General features: G+C 40.0%; 2 protein-coding genes across 4 annotated transcripts in view; one reads left to right on the top strand and one right to left on the bottom strand.

Moving 5' to 3' along the window:
- The window catches only part of mpp2b (MAGUK p55 scaffold protein 2b), a gene marked incomplete at its 5' end in the record, with an annotated part of 78177 nt that extends 62498 nt beyond the window's left edge, over positions 1–15679 (top strand). For 2 of the 3 annotated variants that reach the window (XM_079594553.1, XM_079594555.1), the window contains 8 exons: positions 6762–6989; positions 10467–10598; positions 10713–10815; positions 12503–12571; positions 12891–13052; positions 13903–14105; positions 14301–14429; positions 14733–15679. In XM_079594553.1, coding sequence (XP_079450679.1) covers positions 6762–6989; positions 10467–10598; positions 10713–10815; positions 12503–12571; positions 12891–13052; positions 13903–14105; positions 14301–14429; positions 14733–14909 — 1203 coding nt within the window. In that variant the 3' untranslated portion in view covers positions 14910–15679. The remainder of the gene's footprint in view (positions 1–6761; positions 6990–10466; positions 10599–10712; positions 10816–12502; positions 12572–12890; positions 13053–13902; positions 14106–14300; positions 14430–14732) is intronic. The other variant, XM_079594554.1, reaches the window with a different exon arrangement.
- Positions 15680–20136: 4457 nt separating this feature from the next.
- On the bottom strand, positions 20137–25328 carry LOC306989925 (uncharacterized protein). The gene is made up of 4 exons (XM_079596023.1): positions 25238–25328; positions 24030–24076; positions 23698–23950; positions 20137–20416 (listed from the first exon to the last, which is right to left on the bottom strand). Exons 2-4 carry the CDS (start codon positions 24056–24058, stop codon positions 20285–20287), a joined length of 414 nt encoding a protein of 137 aa, XP_079452149.1. The 5' UTR covers positions 24059–24076; positions 25238–25328; the 3' UTR covers positions 20137–20284.
- Positions 25329–25410: the final 82 nt, after the last annotated feature.

Below are 25410 nucleotides of genomic sequence, written 5' to 3'. Positions count from 1 at the left end.
CTGAGGGAGAGAGAGGGGGAGACATGCAGGGGTGTCAGGCCCTTTGTGTCTGTGTGTGTGAAAAATGACAGTTGGGATTTGAATTTCTGAAAATTCCGCAATGTTAAGTCAATGGGACTTTTTTGGCCGCTTTTTCGTCCGCTGTGTGAACATCGTACACCCGATCGCTTAGAAAAGATATAGCACACCTCTCCTCAATGAGCCGGTCGATTTGACACCTCACCCAGGGGTCTGTGACAAACGGTGCGGGGCGAGTTTCGCGCCAAACTTTGTCCAGAATAAAAAGAATAATCAGAAGAATAACTAGAACGTACATTTCCAGAAGAAAATGTGAATGGTGCTTGCAGTGGCAAAACTCACCACTCGGTTGCTAGAGTGTGGTACATGATTGCATACGAGCCAACAACCATGTCTGTACGATGTTCTGCTGCTGAGATATGGCTTATTCATGTTTTGGGTTGGTTGCTAGGGTGTTCTGGGTGGTTACTAGGGTGTTTTGGGTGGTTGCTAGGCAGTTGCTAGGGTGTTCTAGGTGGTTACTAGGCAGTTGCTAAGGTGTTCTGGGTGGTTGCTAGGCGGTTGCTAGGGTGTTCTGGGTGGTTGCTAGGCAGTTGCTAGGGTGTTCTGGGTGGTTGCTAGGGAGTTCTGAGGTATTTTGGGTGGTTGCTAGGGTGTTGCTAGGGAGTTCTAAGGTATTTTGGGTGGTTGCTATGGTGTTACTAGGGAGTTCTGAGGTATTTTGGGTGGTTGCTAGGGAGTTATGAGATATTTTGGGTGGTTGCTATGGTGTTGCTAGGGAGTTCTAAGGTATTTTGGGTGGTTGCTAGGGTGTTATGGGTGGTTCCTAGGGTGTTTTAAGGTGTTTTGGGTGGTTGCTATGGTGTTGCTAGGGAGTTCTAAGGTATTTTGGGTGGTTGCTAGGGTGTTATGGGTGGTTCCTAGGGTGTTTTAAGGTGTTTTGGGTGGTTGCTATGGTGTTGCTAGGGAGTTCTAAGGTATTTTGGGTGGTTGCTAGGGTGTTGCTAGGGAGTTCTAAGGTATTTTGAGTGGTTGTGTTATTAAACGAGTGCATTATAATGAGTGCACGAGGCCTGCGGCCTCGTGCCTATAGCCTATGGTTGCTAGGGTGCTGTAACTGGTTGCTATGGAGTTACTAGGTGGTTGGTAGTTTTCAAAGATGGTTACTATGGGGTTAGGGCTAAGGTTAGGCACGAGGCCGCAGGCCTCGTGCCTACGAGTGAGTTTTTATAGAGTATTTAAAATCTCTATTAAACGAGTGCATTATAATGAGTGCACGAGGCCTGCGGCCTCGTGCCTATAGCCTATGGTTGCTAGGGTGCTGTAACTGGTTGCTATGGTGTGGCTATGAAGATTTTAGGCCATTACTTATTGGCTGCTTGATAATATAAATCCTCTGAGGGAGAGAGAGGGGGAGACATGCAGGGGTGTCAGGCCCTTTGTGTCTGTGTGTGTGAAAAATGACAGTTGGGATTTGAATTTCTGAAAATTCCGCAATGTTAAGTCAATGGGACTTTTTTGGCCGCTTTTTCGTCCGCTGTGCGAACATCGTACACCCGATCGCTTAGAAAAGATATAGCACACCTCTCCTCAATGGGCCGGTCGATTTGACACCTCACTCAGGGGTCTGTGACAAACGGTGCGGGGCGAGTTTCGCGCCAAACTTTGTCCAGAATAAAAAGAATAAGAAACAGAAGAATAATAACTAGAACGTACATTTCCAGAAGAAAATGTGAATGGTGCTTGCAGTGGCAAAACTCACCACTCGGTTGCTAGAGTGTGGTACATGATTGCATACGAGCCAACAACCATGTCTGTACGATGTTCTGCTGCTGAGATATGGCTTATTCATGTTTTGGGTTGGTTGCTAGGGTGTTCTGGGTGGTTACTAGGGTGTTTTGGGTGGTTGCTAGGCAGTTGCTAGGGTGTTGTAGGTGGTTACTAGGCAGTTGCTAGGGTGTTCTGGGTGGTTGCTAGGCGGTTGCTAGGGTGTTCTGGGTGGTTGCTAGGCAGTTGCTAGGGTGCTAGGCTCTTAGTGTATATCTGCATCTCCTGGGGTTAGGGTTAAGGTTAGGCACGAGGCCGTAGGTGCCTACAAGTGAGTTTTGCTAGGCGGTTGCTAGGCGGTTGCTAGAGTGTTCTGGGTGGTTGCTAGGCGGTTGCTAGGTGGTTGCTAGGGTGTTCTGGGTGGTTGCTAGGCGTTTGCTAGGCAGTTGCTAGGGTGTTCTGGGTGGTTGCTAGGGTGTTCTGGGTGGTTGCTAGGCAGTTGCTAGGGTGTTCTGGGTGGTTGCTACAGATGGTTACTATGGGGTTAGGGCTAAGGTTAGGCACGAGGCCGCCTACGAGTGAGTTTTTATAGAGTATTTAAAATCTCTATTAAACGAGTGCATTATAATGAGTGCACGAGGCCTGCGGCCTCGTGCCTATAGCTTATGGTTGCTAGGGTGTTCTGGGTGGTTGCTAGGGCACCACAGATGGTTACAATGGGGTTAGGGCTAAGGTTAGGCACGAGTGAGTTTTTATAGAGTATTTAAAATCTCTATTAAACGAGTGCATTATAATGAGTGCACGAGGCCTGCGGCCTCGTGCCTATAGCTTATGGTTGCTAGGGTGTTCTGGGTGGTTGCTAGGGCACCACAGATGGTTACTATGGGGTTAGGGCTAAGGTTAGGCACGAGGCCGCCTACGAGTGAGTTTTTATAGAGTATTTAAAATCTCTATTAAACGAGTGCATTATAATGAATGCACGAGGCCTGCGGCCTCGTGCCTATAGCCTATGGTTGCTAGGGTGCTGTACTGGTTGCTATGGTGTGGCTATGAAGATTTTAGGCCATTACTTATTGGCTGCTGGATAATATAAATCCTCTGAGGGAGAGAGAGGGGGAGACATGCAGGGGTGTCAGGCCCTTTGTGTCTGTGTGTGTGAAAAATGACAGTTGGGATTTGAATTTCTGAAAATTCCGCAATGTTAAGTCAATGGGACTTTTTTGGCCGCTTTTTCGTCCGCTGTGCAAACATCGTACACCCGATCGCTTAGAAAAGATATAGCACACCTCTCCTCAATGAGCCGGTCGTTTTGACACCTCACTCAGGGGTCTGTGACAAACGGTGCGGGGCGAGTTACGCGCCGAACTTTTGTGTGGAAGAATAATAAGTATGCAAGATAACACTAATGTTGCTTTGCCTATAGGCAAGCACCATTAACTAGAACGTACATTTCCAGAAGAAAATGTGAATGGTGCTTGCAGTGGCAAAACTCACCACTCGGTTGCTAGAGTGTGGTACATGATTGCATACGAGCCAACAACCATGTCTGTACGATGTTCTGCTGCTGAGATATGGCTTATTCATGTTGTTCAGGTGGTTGCTAGGGTGTTCTGGGTGGTTGCTAGGCAGTTGCTAGGGTGTTCTAGGTGGTTGCTAGGCAGTTGCTAGGGTGTTCTGGGTGGTTGCTAGGCGGTTGCTAGGGTGTTATGGGTGGTTGCTAGGCAGTTGCTAGGGTGTTCTGGGTGGTTGCTAGGTGGTTGCTAGGGTGTTCTGGGTGGTTGCTAGGCAGTTGCTAGGGTGTTCTGGGTGGTTGCTAGGGAGTTCTGGGGTATTTTGGGTGGTTGCTAGGGTGTTGCTAGGGAGTTCTAATGTATTTTGGGTGGTTGCTATGGTGTTACTAGGGAGTTCTGAGGTATTTTGGGTGGTTGCTAGGGTGTTCTAAGGTGTTTTGGGTGGTTGCTATGGTGTTGCTAGGGTGTTCTAAGGTATTTTGGGTGGTTGCTAGGGTGTAATGGGTGGTTGCTAGGCGGTTGCTAGGGTGTTCTGGGTGGTTGCTAGGGCGTTGCTAGGTGGTTGCTAGGGTGTTCTGGGTGGTTGCTAGGCGGTTGCTAGGGTGTGGTACATGATTGCATACGAGCCAACAACCATGTCTGTACGATGTTCTGCTGCTGAGATATGGCTTATTCATGTTGTTCAGGTGGTTGCTAGGGTGTTCTGGGTGGTTGCTAGGCAGTTGCTAGGGTGTTCTAGGTGGTTGCTAGGCAGTTGCTAGGGTGTTCTGGGTGGTTGCTAGGCGGTTGCTAGGGTGTTATGGGTGGTTGCTAGGCAGTTGCTAGGGAGTTCTGGGGTATTTTGGGTGGTTGCTAGGGTGTTGCTAGGGAGTTCTAATGTATTTTGGGTGGTTGCTATGGTGTTACTAGGGAGTTCTGAGGTATTTTGGGTGGTTGCTAGGGTGTTCTAAGGTGTTTTGGGTGGTTGCTATGGTGTTGCTAGGGTGTTCTAAGGTATTTTGGGTGGTTGCTAGGGTGTAATGGGTGGTTGCTAGGCGGTTGCTAGGGTGTTCTGGGTGGTTGCTAGGGCGTTGCTAGGTGGTTGCTAGGGTGTTCTGGGTGGTTGCTAGGCGGTTGCTAGGCAGTTGTTAGGGTGTTCTGGGTGGTTGCTAGGGCACCACAGATGGTTACTATGGGGTTAGGGCTAAGGTTAGGCACGAGGCCATCTCTATTAAACGAGTGCATTATAATGAGTGCACGAGGCCTGCGGCCTCGTGCCTATGAGTGAGTTTTTATAGAGTATTTAAAATCTCTATTAAACGAGTGCATTATAATGAGTGCACGAGGCCTGCGGCCTCGTGCCTATAGCCTATGGTTGCTAGGGTGCTGTAACTGGTTGCTATGGTGTGGCTATGAAGATTTTAGGCCATTACTTATTGGCTGCTGGATAATATAAATCCTCTGAGGGAGAGAGAGGGGGAGACATGCAGGGGTGTCAGGCCCTTTGTGTCTGTGTGTGTGAAAAATGACAGTTGGGATTTGAATTTCTGAAAATTCCGCAATGTTAAGTCAATGGGACTTTTTTGGCCGCTTTTTCGTCCGCTGTGCGAACATCGTACACCCGATCGCTTAGAAAAGATATAGCACACCTCTCCTCAATGAGCCGGTCGTTTTGACACCTCACTCAGGGGTCTGTGACAAACGGTGCGGGGCGAGTTACGCGCCGAACTTTGTGTGGAAGAATAATAATAATAAAAAAAAAAATAATAAGTATGAGCAATAACACTAATGTTGCTTTGCCTATAGGCAAGCACCATTAATAAGTATGAGCAATAACACTAATGTTGCTTTGCCTATAGGCAAGCACCATTAATAATAAGTATGAGCAATAACACTAATGTTGCTTTGCCTATAGGCAAGCACCATTAATAAGTATGCAAGAGAACACTAATGTTGCTTTGCCATAGGCAAGCACCATTAATAAGTATGAGCAATAACACTAATGTTGCTTTGCCTATAGGCAAGCACCATTAATAATAAGTATGCAAGAGAACACTAATGTTGCTTTGCCATAGGCAAGCACCATTAATAAGTATGAGCAATAACACTAATGTTGCTTTGCCTATAGGCAAGCACCATTAATAAGTTTAAGTACAATATCAGTAAGTTGGCTCTCACAAGCCAACTTAATTACAATATAATATAATAACATTACACATTTTTTTTGTATTACCATTTGTGACCCTGGACAACAAAACCAGTCACATAGGTCACAATTTTGAATTTGAAATTTGAAATATCCTTTGAAAGGATAGGACAATATTTGGCCGAGATACAACTATTTGAAAATCTGGAATCTGAGGGTGCAAAAAAATTTAAACATTGAGAAAATCGCCTTTAAAGTTGTCCATTTATGTTGGCGATTGTGTTGCATTCACTCACAAAAATAAATGTTGTATATTTTTACGGTAGGAAATTTACAAAATATCTTAATGGAACATGATCATTACTTAATATCCTAATGATTTTTGCCATAAAAGAAAAATCTATAATTTTTACCCATACAATGCATTGTTGGCTATTGTCTCAAATATACCTGTGCGACTGGTTTTGTGATCCAGGGTCACATTTGGTCCAACAGCACAAGAAAAAAATACACTATTGGATTTCCAGGACGTTCGAGAGATTGATGACGGCATTTAGAAACTTTTACATTTCAAAATTATCGTCACTCCCTCATTATTATCTCCATCAGAATCACCCTTGCCGTGTTGACTAGTTTGTAATTAAATGCCAGGGTAAAATAACAAAGTATTGTGTTATAAATGTACATTACATTTTTCTTAAATGAAAATACTGTATATATATAAAAAACACTTGATAGATTTACAGAGTATGCATCATCACAGTCCCTGAAAAGGGTCCAGTGGATAGAAGTATATTTAATAAAAATTACACATTTCATCTGGAAATTAGCCATAACTTTTTTTGGTGAATTAATTTTTTTCTTTCATAAATAGCTTTATTTTGCACTCTCACTTCTACCCTAGTGATCGATAAATGTAAATGAGTCGAATAAAGTTGATATTGTTATTTAAAGGTGGGGTATGTGATTTGCAAAACGGCCGGCAGATTTTGAAAATACACAACTCAAATGGTCCTACCTTCTTTCCTTTGACTCCACCCATTCAAAGAACATGGACCAATCAATGGTACGACCGATTGATTGACACACTTACTGTCCAATGATTCTAGGTGGTCTTGGAAATGATTGGCTGGTGTTTTTTGAGTCCTGCCTGCTCCACAGATTATTAAATTGCTTAATTTTTATTTCAGTGCTTCTTACTCAGTGGCTGTAAGTAGGTTAGGAATAGGATTTTAAGTGATTTTGAAAAAATGGCCAAAAAAGAGAATTACATACCCCACCTTTAAGAAGCACTCAAAAAAGAAAAAAAGTTTTGAATCACATCCTGTTGTGTCTGCCAGGGTGTGACGTTTCGGGTGGAGGCCGGAGAGCTGGTGATTGCTCGGATCCTGCACGGGGGCATGATAGATCAGCAGGGCCTGCTGCATGTGGGGGACATCATCAAAGAGGTGAACGGAAAAGAGGTCGGGAGTGACCCGAAGGTTCTTCAGAACATGCTGAAGGAGTCCAACGGGAGCGTGGTCCTCAAAATCCTCCCCAGTTACCAAGAACCACACACACCTCGACAGGTGGGCAACATTCAGTTATTTAGCAGAGTTGTTATCCTTTTTTGAGTAGTAATTGTAAATGTATGTAGACTATCCCCTCAATGAAATCACATTAAAAGTGGTCACAGAGACACATTTGAGACTACTGTACTACCAGGTGTAAATGACGTGTTTTGCCTGTGTGCTGGTCATTTATTTAACCACTCCAACCGCTTTTATGTCACAAAATGTTACTGTTCAGGGTCTCTGGAGGCCCCAAACAGCCTGAGTGTACACCTTTCACAAACAGCGCATAAGGTTTAAGGTAAAAATAAGTGGTGTTAACTAGCTAGCTATTTCAAATTAGTGAATGTTACTAGTATCATCTTACTACTATGCAATTAGATAAATGACGTGACAAAAGCAAATAGAATCCATTATATTCTTTGAAGCTGTCTACAGTGGATGTGGCGCGGTACGACACAACAAATTCCAGACGAGAAATAATGCCCCGTTCTATTTCTGATTTATTCCAAACACTTGCTGGGCGGGGGAAGATTGATGTGTCGGTGTAGATGGAGTTGTAGTTGTTTTTGTGGGGATTTTCGCTTTTTTTTGTAATATTTCAAATTAATAGTATTAAAAAAGTAGGGTACAACCGGGCTAAAGGCACACCCTAAGATGTGCTTTTCACTTCTCCCATAGTGAATGATTGCAGATTTTGTGTGGAGATAAATCATAAAAGTGGTTTGTTTGTCGAAAAATCAAAGTTGAAAGTTTAGAAAGGTGGGCCTTTTACTCCACACACGGGCAATAAGGCTCATCAGGGCAAAAGGCACAAAGTATTGATATTTATATTTATATGTTTTTTAAAACAATCACTTTAGTAAGTTTTAAAAAAAAGTTTTTGGGGTTTATTTTAATAAATAAAATAATACATTTTTGTTCAATAAATATACTGTCATTAAAATGTGTTCATTTTAAAAATACAGATACAAAATTTTATAAAAAATGTAAGATTCTGAAAGCATTGAATGAGATCCCATAATAATGAAATAAACCTTTACTGTATGGTAACAAATAAATATATTTTATTATATGAAAATATTATCATATTTTTAAATATGATGGTTTCATTATTAATATGGTGATTTTCTCTAAGGTGGACTCCCAATTTGATAAATGATATTTACCATCTTAATCTAACCATGTCATGTCAACATATGGAAAAGTCAGCCGGCTGTTTATTATCATGTTAATTATTGTGCCCTTTTTACCACCATACTTTTACATATTCTTCCGTTATTGAAAAACGATTGCTTTTTTTTTTTACCTTGAACAAAACTGAAAATCGTTATAAAGAACTTTGTTTCAAAATATAGACATTAATTTTAGCAATTATTTTTGCTACATAAATCTACAACATTTAAAAAACCTTAAATATAAGATCAAATTAGCGCAGAATCAACTTTCACTGCTGTCCGCGATCGCGTCAATGTATGTACAAACTAGTGGTTTAGATCTAGATCTAGTGGTTTAAAAGAAAATATGTGAAAATATATAAGTCAAATGTGCCTTTTACCCTGGTGTGCCTTTAGCCCCATTGTACCCTATTAGTAAAATAAAAAACACTCATTTGGGCGCCCCTGTGGATGAGCTGCGCCCCTAGCATTTGGCAGTTCCGCCTCTGCCTCTGGCCGGCCCGGGGCATTCCAAATAAATGAACATGAGTGGAGATAATTCTCTCTCTACAGTGTGATCTTTCTCTAGGCACATCCTCCTAGCAGCCACTATAACAGCATGTCAAGTCCAAAATGGGTGAAGGTCTGTAAATAATGGCACAAATACCAGTCAAGCATTAGTAAACATTTATCTTATTTTTAACACCAAAAGAGGGTTTGTTTGGTGCAAGCTGTTCGTAAAGCTGTTCTAGTCCCTAGCATCCAAATGACATGTGACATAACCACACCCTTTTACCATAGTCAAATGAATTTGCCAAAAAAGGAGGTTTGAATGTGTCCGACAGTTCAGTAAGCTTGAAAGCTCAACAGACAATTGACTATTTGGGCAGTCAGTCATTATTATCTGTTAAGGTCAATTGGATGACTCGGGTGGCTGTTAATACCAGATGTAACGGGACCGAAATGCTCTGGTACTCGCATGCTGACACAAACATGCAAACACACATGTAACTAACATCTACTGTAATAACCTTGGTTCAACATTCCTCTAAATTGACATCTTTGAGTTCAAACTTTGGTTAGCCCTGCCAGGTTTGTGCACCTGTCTCCAGTCCGGAGCATGCTGGGAGATTAGTGAATTATGCCAAAGCCCTCCCTGTTTTCGACACTGCGCCAACCTCACCGATTGAGATGAGGCGATCTTCAAGTCTGCCCTTATTCACTTTCAGCGGTTCTTACCCGCTTTCTGCATGTCAGAGATCTTCATCTTTGCTGCTTATTAAATGAGTGAAGTTCTGTTTGTCTGCCCATATGGCGCCATATTCACAGCGTCCCATCTGTGCCTGTCTTCATTTGATCCCAAAATAAACGAACAGCTTCCTGTGCCTCCTGCTAATATGGGACTGGACATCACAGTGTGTTATGTTACTAATGTGATTCACGCTTACATGGTGGGAATATTCATGTTTTTAGGTGTTTGTGATGGCAGATGGTATTGTTGGCATGTGTCGTGTTGTGTTGTGTGTGGAGTATGCTTGTTGTTGACTGTTTGAATGATGTAATCCAGGCATATTTTCCGTGACATTGAGGTTCCAGCACCTAATAGCAACATTCCACTGGACTGCAGGTTACTACAGTTGCCATGACAACGGGGTTTTGGCTCTTACGCTAACATTTGGCTTAAAGGGATGGTTCGACCAAAAATTTTAATCTTGTCATCATTTACTCACATTCATTTTTATAAATGCTTCAAAATGCATCGTGTAAATATATAAATGTTTGAATGTGAATTGAATGTGCACTTGTTCTGTACTTTAAATCTTAAAAGTATGTTTAAAAAAACCTACTTTTTTTTTTTTTTTACAAAGGTTAGCATTTAATTTAAACACAAATAATATTTCACACTTAATTTACATTTTACAGCTTGATTGCGAATGATGAACAATATTCTGTGATAAACTATCAAATCTACACATAAAAGACATTAGACAAGTAGAAAAAATTTAAGTTTTATTCTGACCTTCATGTGACAAAAAGTAGTGAAATCAACCTAACATAAAAATGAAGTGAATGTAAAAGTGGCTGGAGTTGATCATTAGTGAGTGTATGTTTATGTTACAGTAACAGAATGAGGAATCATAGAGATGCAGATAAGGCCAGAACACTGCAGTCAGCCAGTGATAACAGTAAAGAATAGCTAACTGTGGAAGTTCCACTAAAGTTTTCAACAGGCTGACAATATGACACTCTGATGGATGAGCATATACAGAACAGTAACAATGTGTTTCTGTGTTTTTACTGTATGTCTATCTTTCTCTCTCTCTCTGTGTGTCTGCAGGCCTTTGTAAAGTGTCACTTTGACTATGACCCCAGTCATGACAACCTGATCCCCTGTAAAGAAGCTGGACTCAAATTCAGTAGTGGAGACATCCTTCAGATCTTCAACCAGGAGGACCCTAACTGGTGGCAGGTGTGTGTGTGTGTGTGTGTGTGTGTGTGCGACTGTGCGTGTGTGCGTGCGCGTGAATATATGACCCTTGAGCTCTGTGTGTTGCTCTTACCCTGAGTCTGGTCTCACCTGTAGGCATGTCATCTGGAAGGAGGCAGTGCAGGCCTGATCCCCAGTCAGCTGCTTGAGGAGAAGAGAAAAGCTTTTGTCAAGAGAGACCTGGAGCTCACTAGCACAGGTAGGACACAGGCCACTACAGAGTATGGATATGTAGTGGAACATTTATTGTGTGGAAGTGTGGAAGTTTGATGATTTCTGAAGGATCATGTGACACAGGAAACTATAGTAATGATGACAAGACTAGCAAAGAGTAATGATGCTGAAAATTCAGCTTTGCCATCACACGTATAAATTACATTTTTTAATATATTCAAATAGAATAGCCAAGTCAAGTCATCTTCATTTATATAGCGCTTTTAACAATGTAGATGGTTTCAAAGCTGCTTTACAGAGATAAACATATAATTTAAAGTAACAGATTGTTTTGGCTTTATAGCGGTTCTTGAATAATGTTATTTTCCAGCTAAAGTTAGTTTTGATTGATTTACTTCCGTCAAAAGGATAATTTGTTCTCTCTACACAGACTTTAAACGCAAACCTTTGAGAAACGCTGATGGTGCTCACGTGCACATCAAGAATGAATTCTATAGTTATGTGCGTTTGAATATATGTGCGCATGTTTGTAATTCTCTACAAACCAAGCCTAAACAAACTACTTGTCCTGCCTATAAATTTGATACAGAATTTTATTTTATTTTATCACTACAGGGTAGATACGCGAATACAGTTACTTTAATTTGTAATTATATTTCACAATGTTACTCTTTTTATAATATATATTATCACATTCAGCTTATGACTTATGATTGTTTTACGTGTATGTTTACATAAATACCATATAAAGCTTACTGTATCATATTTCATACTTTCTTTCGAAAACCTGTTGTACACAATCTTCTCCATGCCTTCTGTCGTCTGACTGATATAGTTGATACTTTTTTTTTTTTTTTTTGCAAGTAATATACCTTTTATTGTAATTATAAAAATGCCCACTTTTAGGTTGTGGTACACATGTCTTTTTGCTTTGTGAAACATTTAATGATTTGTATAAAGCAAATGCAAGATTAACTTTTATATTGTTATTATATACTTCAAGAGGAACAACTTAAGTTCACTTGATTATCCATGCAGCATTTTTAGAAAAACTGTGTTAAAATGAAATCATCATCATCAGCCCCATACAATTAAAACTACAGAGCTTTGATCATAAAACTAAGCATAAACATAATCTTAGAAAGGAAGATATTGAGTGACAACTGGTATTTATATGCATTTTATGTACGTAGTCTCAAACTGTTATAAAGATCTCATTAATACATGCTAAAGCTGTAAGAATTTCATATTACATTATATCTCCATATAAATAACACCTGCACCAATGCTCAGTTTGGACCTGTGAATAAATGGTGTTTTTTTCCTCCTCGATCTCCATATTCTCATGATAATAATGTCTCAGGACAATAATATCTTTCCATAGACTGCCCCTAACATGGCTTCAAAAGTAAAGACTTTAAATCATCTGCTAACAGACAGCACTAAACTGAGAGTAGCGCCCCCTGGGGGAAGATCAACGGATCAACCAGAATGCTCTGGTGTTGATTATATTAATAAGCCATTATTTATTCATCCACATGTCATTCCGAAACTGTATTCTGTTATTTTTCTGTGTGCACTTGGTTATTACATTAGAACGAACTGAGAGGTTTGAGAAGTATGGCCTGAGGTTAAATGTGTGGGACTCCTGCAGTAGACAGGAGTCATGCTGTGTGTGTCTATACTACCAGGATGTGTGCTGATGTCTGCAGGGGCTCTGTGTGCAGGGATGGGGGGTAAGAAGAAGAAGAAGATGATGTACTTGACCACCAAGAACGCTGGTAAAGACGACCGCTCCATCTGTCCAGTGCAACGGACGCGCATGTGTCATACTCTTGATCTCGGTTGTGCTTGTTGTTGTTGAAGTCAGTTCTATAAGTGTGTTTCATGCTAACATCATTTGACGATGAGCTTGCTGTCAGTTCCATTTCAGGGAAGGTGCTTCAGGTTCATAAACGGAAATGTGTTTGTTTACTCAAAGAAAATGAGAACTACAGTACATGGAACCTCAATTAAACTGAACTGGAACTGACAAGTAATAAATATGGATATAGCGACTAAATCAGACTAACAAAAGATGAGATGTTTTCACTTTTCCAGAGTTCGACCGACATGAGTTGAGGATCTACGAGGAAGTGGCCAAGGTGCCTCCGTTCCGCCGGAAGACGCTGGTTCTGATTGGAGCTCAGGGAGTGGGACGCCGTAGCTTGAAAAATAAGCTTTTGGTGTCGGACCCGCATCGTTATGGAACCACAACACCCTGTCAGTGCACATTTATCATTTTGATTCAATATTTATATATTACATAAATACATTTTAAATATTTTTGACATTTTTAAAGGATGTTACCCTAAAATGAAAATTCTGTCATGATTTACTCACCCTCATGTCGTTCTAAAGCCAGAAGACTTTCGTTTATCTTCTGAACACAGAGGAAGATCTTTTTAATGGAATCTGAGAGATTTCTGTCCCCAAACTGAAAGTGTGATCTAAATTAAATCTGGTTCAGCAAACATGTCTCCTCAGAAGACTTGGATTGAAAAAACGCTTGGTTATTTTACGATTCCTTTACGAATGTTTTGAAGCATAAGAATTGTTGGTAAATAGACTTTCAATGGAGGGATAGAAATCTCTCAGATGTCATTAAAAAAAATCTTCATTTGATTTCCGTAGATGAATGAAAGTCTTATTGGTTTGGAACGACATGAGAGTGATTGATAACAGAATTTTAATTTTTGGGTGAAATATCCCTTTAAGTTGGCTTTATGTTGGATGTAATAAAGGTTCTGTCACATTTACTGTTCTGCCAAGCTACTTGGTTTTAAAGTTACTTCTGTGTGAGCTGTGCTTCATTCAGTTCTACACTACTGACAATAGATAATGACCTTTAATGCTCACTTTAATGCCAATGTGACCACAATTTTATTATTCTTTGTAATTATTATTAAACCAAAAGTGCTATTTACCAGTAGCACTACCCTATCAAAAACAAACAACCATCAGAACCGTCCAAAAATACACTTAATATTAGCTTAATACTAGGAAATAAAATAGTGTTTGGCATAAATCAGATGATTTGCACTGCTAATGTTAACCTGACCCTTTCGGACAGACACATCTCGTAAACCCAAGGTGGATGAGAAGGAGGGGCAGATGTACCTGTTCATGTCTCGCAGCGAGATGGAAGCTGACATTAAATGTGGCCGTTTTCTGGAGCACGGGGAGTACGATGCAAACCTGTACGGCACCAAGATCGACTCCATCCATGAGGTCGTGGACTCCGGCAAGATTTGCATTCTGGATGTCAATCCGCAGGTGCCTTTTGAAATGTTCTATATCCTGTTTACAATGACTGATCACAGAAGCTAAATACAACTAATGCATGATTCTGATTGTATAAAGCAGATATATGCTCTATGGGGAAATTTTCCAGCAATGCAAATAAATATTACATTTATACAGTTATCACCCCATTTAATATACTTTTCATTGCGTACATTCTTATCCTAGGCGCTCAAAGTTCTGCGAACAGCCGAGTTTCTTCCATATGTGGTGTTCATTGAAGCCCCAAACTTTGAGGTTCTGAAAGACATGAACAGATCTGCCATCGAGGCTGGTGTTGTGACGAAACAGATGACGGTAATCCCTTTCTTTACAGTTTTTTTAACATGGACATACTGCAGTGAAGTAGCCAATAAAAAATAGAGAACTGTCATTCTTAAAGTGTGTTTGTTGAATGACGGTCTTTGCTAGTGTTATGGAAGAATAAGTTGATTTGAGACATTTATGAAGTGTTATGGTAGCTATAGTGCATTTTTGAATGTGAAATTGACTGCTGTGCCTGGGAAGAGAACTTTGCGAGAAGTTTTGAAAAAGTTACTCAAGTATGTGTTTAAAAAAGTCTTAGTTCCCTCAATGTTGACTATATTAGTGTCTCTCTAGGACTCAGAGCTCAAACGGACGGTGGACGAGAGCGAAAGGATCCAGAGGGCGTACAGTCACTATTTCGACCTGAGCATTGTGAACGATAACCTTGACGGAGCGTACCGCAGCCTCAAGAGGGCGCTAGACAGACTCAATACAGACCACCAGTGGGTTCCTGTCAGCTGGGTCTTCTGAGAGCAATCCACCAGTTGGGTTCTTCTCACAGTGGCTAGAGTCTAGTTAACTACTGTAATCTATGTGAACTAGCCTGTTCTTTAGATTTTTGCACAGAAAATCATGACAATACAAAGCTAGTTTATTATTTTGTAAAAAAAAACTGAACTGATATGTATATCTGTATTTGTTTTAAAGGAGTTCTGTACAGTGCTGTATGTTTGTTATTCCTGTTAGAGTAGGGCTGTATATTTGTATAGAAACTGTAGAATATGTTTTAGCACCCTACGCTACAATGAAGATATTCAGAAACATGTTGGATGTATCAATGCTATATGATTACGTAGTGTTTTGCAGGGATTGTTTAGGTTTGATGTATTAATAGCAGAATTGAAGAGTGTTTTTGGCGTGTTTACGGTTGTGTCATATTCTCCTGCATGTTCTGATTTGTGTCTTTTCTTGTAACATTTGTTAGTATAAAATCGATTTCAGTTCAGAAAACAACAGCCAAATATTTCACAAAATATGTCATTTGAAATGGATTAGACTGTGTGCATTATAAAAGGTTCAAAGATTCAAATTTTATTATTCCATTCCAAGACTTCTAGAATACTTCACTGTGACTAATCAATCGCAGCGTTCTGCAGTCATATATTTTTCTATAATGACTTAAAACTATAGAATTGACAGTTGCCCCAGGAAAGTGATTTCCTACAGATGTACTAGATTCACTGTGTCTCTTGTATCACTCCACACACTCTTTCTTCTCACATAATAAAAGAATTTAAACTAAAATCAATAGGTCATGCCCATTTTTTGGCGAGTAGCAATGCAACATGTTAATATTTACAGTTTGTGAAAATGCTGTGCATATAGCCTATGTGTCACAATGAATCTAAAAATTCATTTAATTAAATTGTATTTGATTAAATAACCACAGATTAATGTGACTTGAAAGCTAGTTTCATTTAATTATGATAATTTAATAATTAAAAAATTAAACCAGATCAGTAAGTATACAAAACAGCGTAATTGCGTGCATGGATGAGTGGACAAGGTTTTAGTGGAAATCGAAGCAATTCTTGCCAAAACTCCATCAGTGACAGAATGGAGAGAAAAAACCTTGGGAGAAACCAGGCTCAGTCGGGGGCCATCCTCTGGCCAACGAGCGAACAGTGTATGATTATGATTCACGCAGCATTAAAAGTCAGATTGGATCAGAACATTTAGAGTATTTATCCATTTCCATCTGGTTGGAGGTCGGAGTCATCACGCCGGCTGGCACTTCAGGGATGCGTCATGGATGAGTCCAGGTGCATGTCCACCATCTTAACTGGATACTGCCGGGATCACGTTGACTTAACAGGGAAGGGACTGGTTGACACTTCAGGACTGCGTTGTCATCGTGTCCAGGCGCAGGTCCTTCATCAGATCTGGATACGGCCTGGATCCGGCGGACTGCGGTGAACCTCGGGACTAATATTAGCGTAGACGCCATCCTTCTCATGATGTAACAAGTACATCAGGGAGTGTTCCCGGGTTCCGGTTGACCTAAACTATGCAGCCTAAATAGAATTATAGAAGTCTATAATGTGTTATGTGTATGCTAGGCCAAAGAGATGTCGTTTTAGTCTACATTTGAACTGACAGAGTGTGTCTGCTTCCCGCACAATGGTAGGAAGACTGTTCCAAAGTTTTGGTGCTAAATAGGAAAAGGATCTACCGCCAGCAGTTGATTTTGATATTCTAGAAATTACCAACTGGCCGGAATTTTGAGATCGCAATAGACCTGAAGGACTATAATGTGTTAAGAGCTCGCTCAAGTACTGCGGAGCTAAACCATTTAGTGCTTTGTAAGTGATTAGCAATATTTCAAAATGTATACGATGTTTAATAGGCAGCCAATGCAGTGTTGACAGAACCGGGCTAATATGGTCATACTTCCTGGTTCTGGTAAGAACTCGAGCTGCTGCGTTTTGAACTAGCTGTAGTTTGTTTATTAAGCATGCAGGGCAACCACCCAGTAGAACATTACAATAATCTAGCCTTGATGTCATGAACGCATTAACTAATTGAGTACTAGTTACTATAATACTACTTGAAAATCTCCTCACACCCTGATAGCAAACAATTAATAGATGGTCTATATACAAAAAAATGCAAATGTTTTTCAAATCGTCCAATCGTTGCATTCAGTTCAAAATTGGTCTGATTGCGATGATGCAACTTCCTACCTGCCTGTCAACATGTATTCAATATTTACCAACCTCCACACACCCTGCAGAGTTTTTCTTCAACCCTAATCAAACACACTGAACAAGCTAATCAATGTCTGAAGTGTTACTAGAGAAGCTACAGGCAGGGGAGTTTTTATCAGGGTTGGAGCAAAACTCTGCAGGACCGTGGCTCTCCAGGACCGACGTTCACCACCCCTGCTAGGCCTTTAATAAAGGTTTCCATGGCTCAATGAAAAATCTCAGGAGCTGACTTGATCCCAAATGGAATAATAACAATATCTTCCCCTGGACTAGAGGGTGTTCGTGTATATATTGATTGTCTTGTGGTCTTGTAGCTTCAGAGATCAGCAATATAGCAGAAGTGGAAGGACATGTGAGTATGGTTTCATCTCTACCAGTCTCAGATGAGATGTTAAGATTCATTGCGGAGGAAACTGCTGAACAGCAGAGGGTGATTGCTCATCTTCGGCAAAGGTGGATCGAAGGCAAGTGTCCACAATATTTTCCAATAAGGGCAGAACTGAATACGGTTGAGGGCATGCTGTTGCAAAAAAACTGAATTGTCATTCCAGTGTCAATGAACCGTAGCCTACTAACAGAGCAATCGCACCAGGATTCGTTTTAATCAAACCAGACATGCCAGGTGTAAACACACCCTAGTGTGGTTCAACGGAATAAGTTTGAACGCTGCCTCCCGTACCCGTAGAATACCAAACAAGCAGACCGCTGAAAAGATGGATCTCTGTCCACTTCTAAACGAACTCGAGATCTACTGCGGTTCGAATGATATATGAACACAACACGGAACAATGACCAAAAACAGGAAGATGCGACCCTAAAAAAGACAAAATACTCACGCATACCTGTTTTTTCTTGTCATAGTCGTGATGTTGCCATAGTTCGTTACAAGCGTCAGAACCGCGTCTCCTCGCAGTAGATCTGTGTTTGTGTGTGTGATGGAGGGATTCCTAATGCTGTTTTGACTCCTTTACACATTGTATAAGCTCTTCACAAGTTCTCAGCTGGTCAAAATACGCATTTATCCCAGCAGCACACAGCATTGTTTTGGATGTTCGTTTAGTTCTGAAAATAGGCAATACGTCATTAAAACAGGTTGTGAACGCATCCTTTTGCCTTTAGGTTTGGTGATAAAAATGCCAATCTGAACGCTAAGCGGACCAGGATAAATGCTTTTTTTTTGGTACAGACCAAGCGAACCGATCAACAATGTGAACACACCCAAAGTGAACCGAACATGTCCCCTCCCGGTCACCGTACTTTGCAGACTCTGTTGTGCGCGTTCATGTGTTTTGGAGGAGGCATGCCTTTGGAGACTTATGTCACAAATGGCACCCTAAACACTCACGGTCTTCCTATGAGTCTGCACTTTCAAGACAGCTCGCTTCAGTGCGGGCTCGGCAAAAGTGCGCGTCGGGGGCACAAATCAACCGCAAAGGCCAAGGGGCAGCTCACGAGCACCCTTCTGAAACCTATAATGACAAATGGGACACCCTGGTTTCATGGACTTAACGGACACGCGCACATGCAGTCATTGTAAGTCCGCAAGGCCGAAAGTGCACATGAAGTGCGTCATTTGGGACAGGGCCAATGTGTGTTTGCTGTTAGAAACGCAAGACGCAGGTCGGTGGAACTAAGCAAGGTCTAGAGCCGCGTTTTTAGAAGGCCGTGTCATGTGCGAGACACTGCGAAAGACGTGAGCGCAATGGTTAAAGACATTCATCTAGTTTGTGTTTAGGCCTACATTTAAAAACAATGGAAAGCTATCCTCTCTGAAATTGCCTATATTACTGATAACTTGCTGTATTTAAAAACAATAGAAGTCTATGCAATGTATTTAGACAGGCTTAAGCTAAGCAGGCGTGTGTGTTTGTGGTTTACTTTTTTCAAAATAACGTTTATTTAAAACGACAGTTAAAAATTTGTTAAAACCTTTATACAACAGACAACAATTTTCATGTGTACAAAGTGATACACAATCTCCACAGAAACTTCAATGTTTTATTGAAAAGCAGTTGTACATTCACATAGGAAGCAGGGAGCATGAGCTGACCCTGTTTTACCGATGCAGAACACATCTCAAAACATTCAGTGGAGCTAATGCAGCATCCTTACCCACAATACATCTCTTCTCATCTTATCTCACTTCATGAGGTAGTATTTATGGCAGGTTAACACTTCAAGTTGAACAGTATGGGTATTTTATGCAGTCAGACATTCAAGGCAACTATTAAAACAACCTTAAACCAGAACAATAATGAATTAGAAGAAAGCACAGCATGTTTAGTCCTGGAATAATAAATAATATATCCTGAAAAGGATCAAATGAAGCTGAATTGTACCTGAATTATAACCTGCTTTTGTCTTTCCTGAAATCTCTCAATAATAATGTATTTAATATAATGTATATAATATAATTAATATAAATCCCACTCAGACCCATTTCTCTATACTTAAGTCACTTCTTCAAAACTCTTTACACAAACTATCAAAACAATTGGATGTTAGGAATAATTTTGTACTGTAATGTAAACATGGACCATGTAATATACTGCAGTGAATTATAAACATTAGAAAGAGGTTTTTTTTTTTTTTTTTTTTACAAAATAAAACGTATGATGCTGCCTGTTGTTATTGTTTTGACATCATTGTTTTAGTGATAAAGTGTGTTTGTTGGTTGAAAACCTTAGCTGGTGTTATGAAAGAATGAGTTGGTTTGAGACATATATGAAGTGTTTTAGTTTAGAGCATTTCGAATGTGAAATTAACTTCTGAGCCGAGATGCAAGTCGGTTAGGAGAACTGTGTGAAGAAAAAGTGACCCAAGTATTGAGAAATGGGTCCTGTTAAAATTTTTTTTTATTCTAATATGTATTCTATTTCAAGATTTGCATAGTTACATCAGGATATAGTTAAACTTCAGCCATGCCATGCCATGGTTCACAAAAGCAGTAAACGTTCTTTCTTAAGATAAGAATTATCTATGACGTATAAACTATAAAGCTCCTCCTTTGGGATTGTTGAGTAATCATATGTCAGACTTTGTCTTCTTGGTATGAACTTTCACAAACTCATTTACAGATATGTAAAGATAAAATGTAATAGTTCTATTATGAAGTTATTCTAACACACATACACCCGTCTACTGTTGATGGCTGGGGGATTGTGATGGCATATTTAGAGGTGGGCTGTATGGTGGAGGAGGCACGTAGGACGCCTCCATCTCTGGGTCTGGAGACACTCCAACATCAGAAACATTACATTTAAAGCTGGCCTGTAAAACAAAACATGATATTAAGTTAAAAACATAGAGATTTACATTCTGTGGATAAAACCAGCCAAAGCTGTTCTAAGCTGCTCATAGCTGGTTCAAGCTAGTGTCCATGTCTAACCTGCAGATAAGAGCTAAAACCAGCCAACATACTGGGAGACCAGAAGACCAGTTCAGCTGTTTTCTTTTCTGACGCGCGGGCAGGTGGATGGACAGAGAGAGATAGATAGATAGATAGATAGATGATAGATGATAGATGATAGATGATAGATAGATAGATAGATAGATGATAGATGATAGATGATAGATGATAGATAGACAGACAATGATGGCAAGACAGACTAGATAGATAGATAGATAGATAGATAGATAGATAGATAGATAGATAGATAGATAGATAGATAGACAGACAATGATGGCAAGACAGACTAGATAGATAGATGATAGATAGATAGATAGATAGTAGGGGTGTGCAAAGCAGCCGCTATTTGTATCTGTATTTGTATTTGTTGAGGGGGGGAAAGTATTTGTATTTGTATTTGTATTCGAGTAAAATTCAAAATAGGCATAAAAATCGTAATCGTAAAAAAATTTTTTTGCGTTACACTTCTTTTACGTTATGTGTAAGTATTCTTTAATTATATCCATGATAATAATAAATCCAGCAATGAAACAAGGAATGTCATTGAAAATAAAATAACATAACAGCCATTACCTCATCCATGGTTAAACCAACAACTAATAAAATACCATTGTGAACATTATGAAGCCTACAGCCTACAGTACATCTTGCTGTCTGCAACATACAGAGTAACTTACGTGCCATATAACTCCCACACGTGCGTACAATTCGACAAAACTACACAAGCATTTTTAACCTTTTTAACCGAACGGTAACGTCACTCTGTCAACAGCCGTCTAAATTACCGCGCTAAACAGCTGACGTTACGTAAACAGAGCGAACATGAGAGCACCCGACTGCAGACGTCAATAATACCGCGTAATGGAATAATCTCCCGATCGCTTCTCGAAAGTTATAAACTGCCTCAGGAACCCAGTTAAGGTACAAAAATCTATTCAACAAAAATAGTGATGGAGTTAAGTGTTTTTTCGCTGAGCCGAGCGCTCTCTGTTGCTGTGGAGCAGCCTGTGTCCGTCGCTCTCTCACTCATCCGGGCGTCGTGCACTGCGGTCTCATGAGGAAACGCAGCTATTTGAAATAAAGTTTTTTTTGTTCCCGAATACAAATATTTTTTAAAGTATTTGTTTGAAATAAGTATTTGTAAAAAACACGTTATTTGTGCCTTTCCGAATACCGTATTCGGGTTCGGCTCCACCCCTAATAGATAGATAGATAGATAGATAGATTGATAGATAGATAGATAGATAGATAGATAGATAGATAGATAGATAGATAGATAGATAGATAGACAGACAATGATGGCAAGACAGACTAGATAGATAGATAGATAGATAGATAGATAGATAGATAGATAGATAGACAGACAGACAGACAGACAGACAGACAGACAGACAGACAGACAGACAGATGTGTGGATGAACAGATTGACAGATAGATGATGGATAGACAGACAGATGATGAACAGATTGACAGATAGATGATGGACAGACAGACAGATGTGTGGATGGACAGATTGACAGATAGATGATGGACAGACAGACAGATGTGTGGATGGACAGATTGACAGATAGATGATGGACAGACAGACAGATGATGAACAGATTGACAGATAGATGATGGACAGACAGACAGATGTGTGGATGGACAGATTGACAGATAGATGATGGACAGACAGACAGATGTGTGGATGGACAGATTGACAGATAGATGATGGACAGACAGACAGATGTGTGGATGAACAGATTGACAGATAGATGATGGACAGACAGACAGATGTGTGGATGGACAGACAGACAGATGTGTGGATGGACAGATTGACAGATAGATGATGGACAGACAGACAGACAGATGTGTGGATGAACAGATTGACAGATAGATGATGGACAGACAGACAGATGTGTGGATGGACAGACAGACAGATGATGAACAGATTGACAGATAGATGATGGACAGACAGACAGATGTGTGGATGGACAGATTGACAGATAGATGATGGACAGACAGACAGATGTGTGGATGGACAGATTGACAGATAGATGATGGACAGACAGACAGATGATGAACAGATTGACAGATAGATGATGGACAGACAGACAGATGTGTGGATGGACAGATTGACAGATAGATGATGGACAGACAGACAGATGTGTGGATGAACAGATTGACAGATAGATGATGGACAGACAGACAGATGTGTGGATGGACAGACAGACAGATGTGTGGATGGACAGATTGACAGATAGATGATGGACAGACAGACAGATGTGTGGATGGACAGATTGACAGATAGATGATGGATAGACAGACAGATGATGAACAGATTGACAGATAGATGATGGACAGACAGACAGATGTGTGGATGGACAGATTGACAGATAGATGATGGACAGACAGACAGATGTGTGGATGGACAGATTGACAGATAGATGATGGACAGACAGACAGATGATGAACAGATTGACAGATAGATGATGGACAGACAGACAGATGTGTGGATGGACAGATTGACAGATAGATGATGGACAGACAGACAGATGATGAACAGATTGACAGATAGATGATGGACAGACAGACAGATGTGTGGATGGACAGATTGACAGATAGATGATGGACAGACAGACAGATGTGTGGATGGACAGATTGACAGATAGATGATGGACAGACAGACAGATGTGTGGATGAACAGATTGACAGATAGATGATGGACAGACAGACAGATGTGTGGATGGACAGACAGACAGATGTGTGGATGGACAGATTGACAGATGATGAACAGATTGACAGATAGATGATGGACAGACAGACAGATGTGTGGATGGACAGATTGACAGATAGATGATGGACAGACAGACAGATGTGTGGATGGACAGACAGACAGATGTGTGGATGGACAGATTGACAGATGATGAACAGATTGACAGATAGATGATGGACAGACAGACAGATGTGTGGATGGACAGATTGACAGATAGATGATGGACAGACAGACAGACAGATGTGTGGATGGACAGACAGACAGATGATGAACAGATTGACAGATAGATGATGGACAGACAGACAGATGTGTGGATGGACAGATTGACAGATAGATGATGGACAGACAGACAGACAGGCAGACAGATGTGCGGATGGACAGATGTACCTCTGCATATGTTGGCGGTGGACACACTAGCTCGTATGGTGGCAGTGTGTACTCGGAGTCTTCACAGGATTCTGTCTCGTCTCGTCCGTCTCCCTCTTCTCTCGTGTGTATGGGGTTTGGAATCACGTAGACATGATCGCTGTCTGACAGGTCGAGGTCTAGGTCTGTGTCTGGGACTTTCCAGCAGAATCTGCAGCAGTATCTCAGTAAACACAGACACACAGTCAGAGCCAGCAGCGGAGTCAGCAACGTCCTGCATCAGGAGACAAACTTCTTTTAGTTTGATGCAGTGCCTTCATTCACAATGATTTTATGAAGAGTGTTGCTCTTACTGGAGGTAGTAGTATATATATTCAGCCATTGAATCGGCCTGGAATGTCTGCAGAGGAATACTAGATATGAATTCATGTACATCTGCAAGTGATCAGAACAAGCTGTGTAAAATGCATTTGATTCAATGATGTGACGATCAATTTTGATGTAGTTATTCATTTATTAAAAAATTAGACTGCAAATAGAGGCAGTGACTTGAATGCATGTCTTCTACAAGTTTTTCCATCTCTGAATTAAAATTAATTAATTATCATTTTTTGTAAGTCTTCAAGTAAAAAATTGTGGTAGCACCATCCTGAGATTGTGATTTTATGAATATAAAAGTCTCTGAAAAAGGCTGAGATTATTGGAAAAAAATTTGTTTCACATATATATATACATTTTTTCTTTTTTTTATATATATGAAAAAAAACTACTACCACTACTAATAAATAGTGCTGTCAAATCGATTAATTGTGATTAATCGCATCTAACAAAGAAGTTTATAAATAATATATATTTATATATGTGTGTGTGTGTGTGTATATACACTCACTATATTACTGTAATGTTAGAAGTTTTATTTATTTTATTTATATATTGTTTTCTTAAATCATTATTTAATTCACTGTTCTTTTATTTATTTAATTGTAATGTTTTATTTATTTAAAATTTCTTTGTAGTTTTCATCCCTGTATTGTTCACGTGAAAATAAATGAAAACTACTACTACTAATAACTAGTGCTATCAAAACGATTGTGTATATATAAATACACGTAGATCTATATGCACACTTTTATGTTAGATGTGATTAATCGATTTGACAGCTCTACTAATAAAACATTATATCTAAATATCTTCAAAAATTCCTTTTAATAAATACAGGACTGAATTTGTGTTTCATGATCTTAAAAACTTTTTGATCTAAAGGATTATTTTAAATGATGGACATTACTTTTGAAGACAAATATAAATTATGCCTATACAAACTGCTACACAAAAAATCAAATAAAATGAAATGGATGAGTTGGAGTGGGTAGCGAAGGAACTCCATCAATTTGTTTCAAATGTATCCAAACCCAACATAACAACATGCTTTACATAACCTTAAACAAGTTTCATAACCACCACTGAATTCATATTTGGTCTAAATGATTTTTCAGGAACTTGTAAATTCTTCAAAAGTATGTTTTCACATTGAAGTATGTTTTAGAAATGTCATACTCACAATAGTTGTATGTCATCAGACCCAAACCTGAAGAAAGTGTAACTCAAAGTCAGCCAGGCTGTACAGTACGTGCCCCGTAACAGTGAGTGTAACCTCTGACGTCCCGTCGAGGACTTTGAGCTGGACAGTCATCCGGGGCCGGCTTTGTAAACACCAGGCTCTGCGCCATTCAG

This window comes from Phoxinus phoxinus (genome assembly GCF_949152265.1).
Source record: "Phoxinus phoxinus genome assembly, chromosome: 21".
Taxonomy (NCBI): Eukaryota; Metazoa; Chordata; class Actinopteri; order Cypriniformes; family Leuciscidae; genus Phoxinus; species Phoxinus phoxinus.
This window is presented reverse-complemented; position numbering and strand designations above follow the sequence as displayed.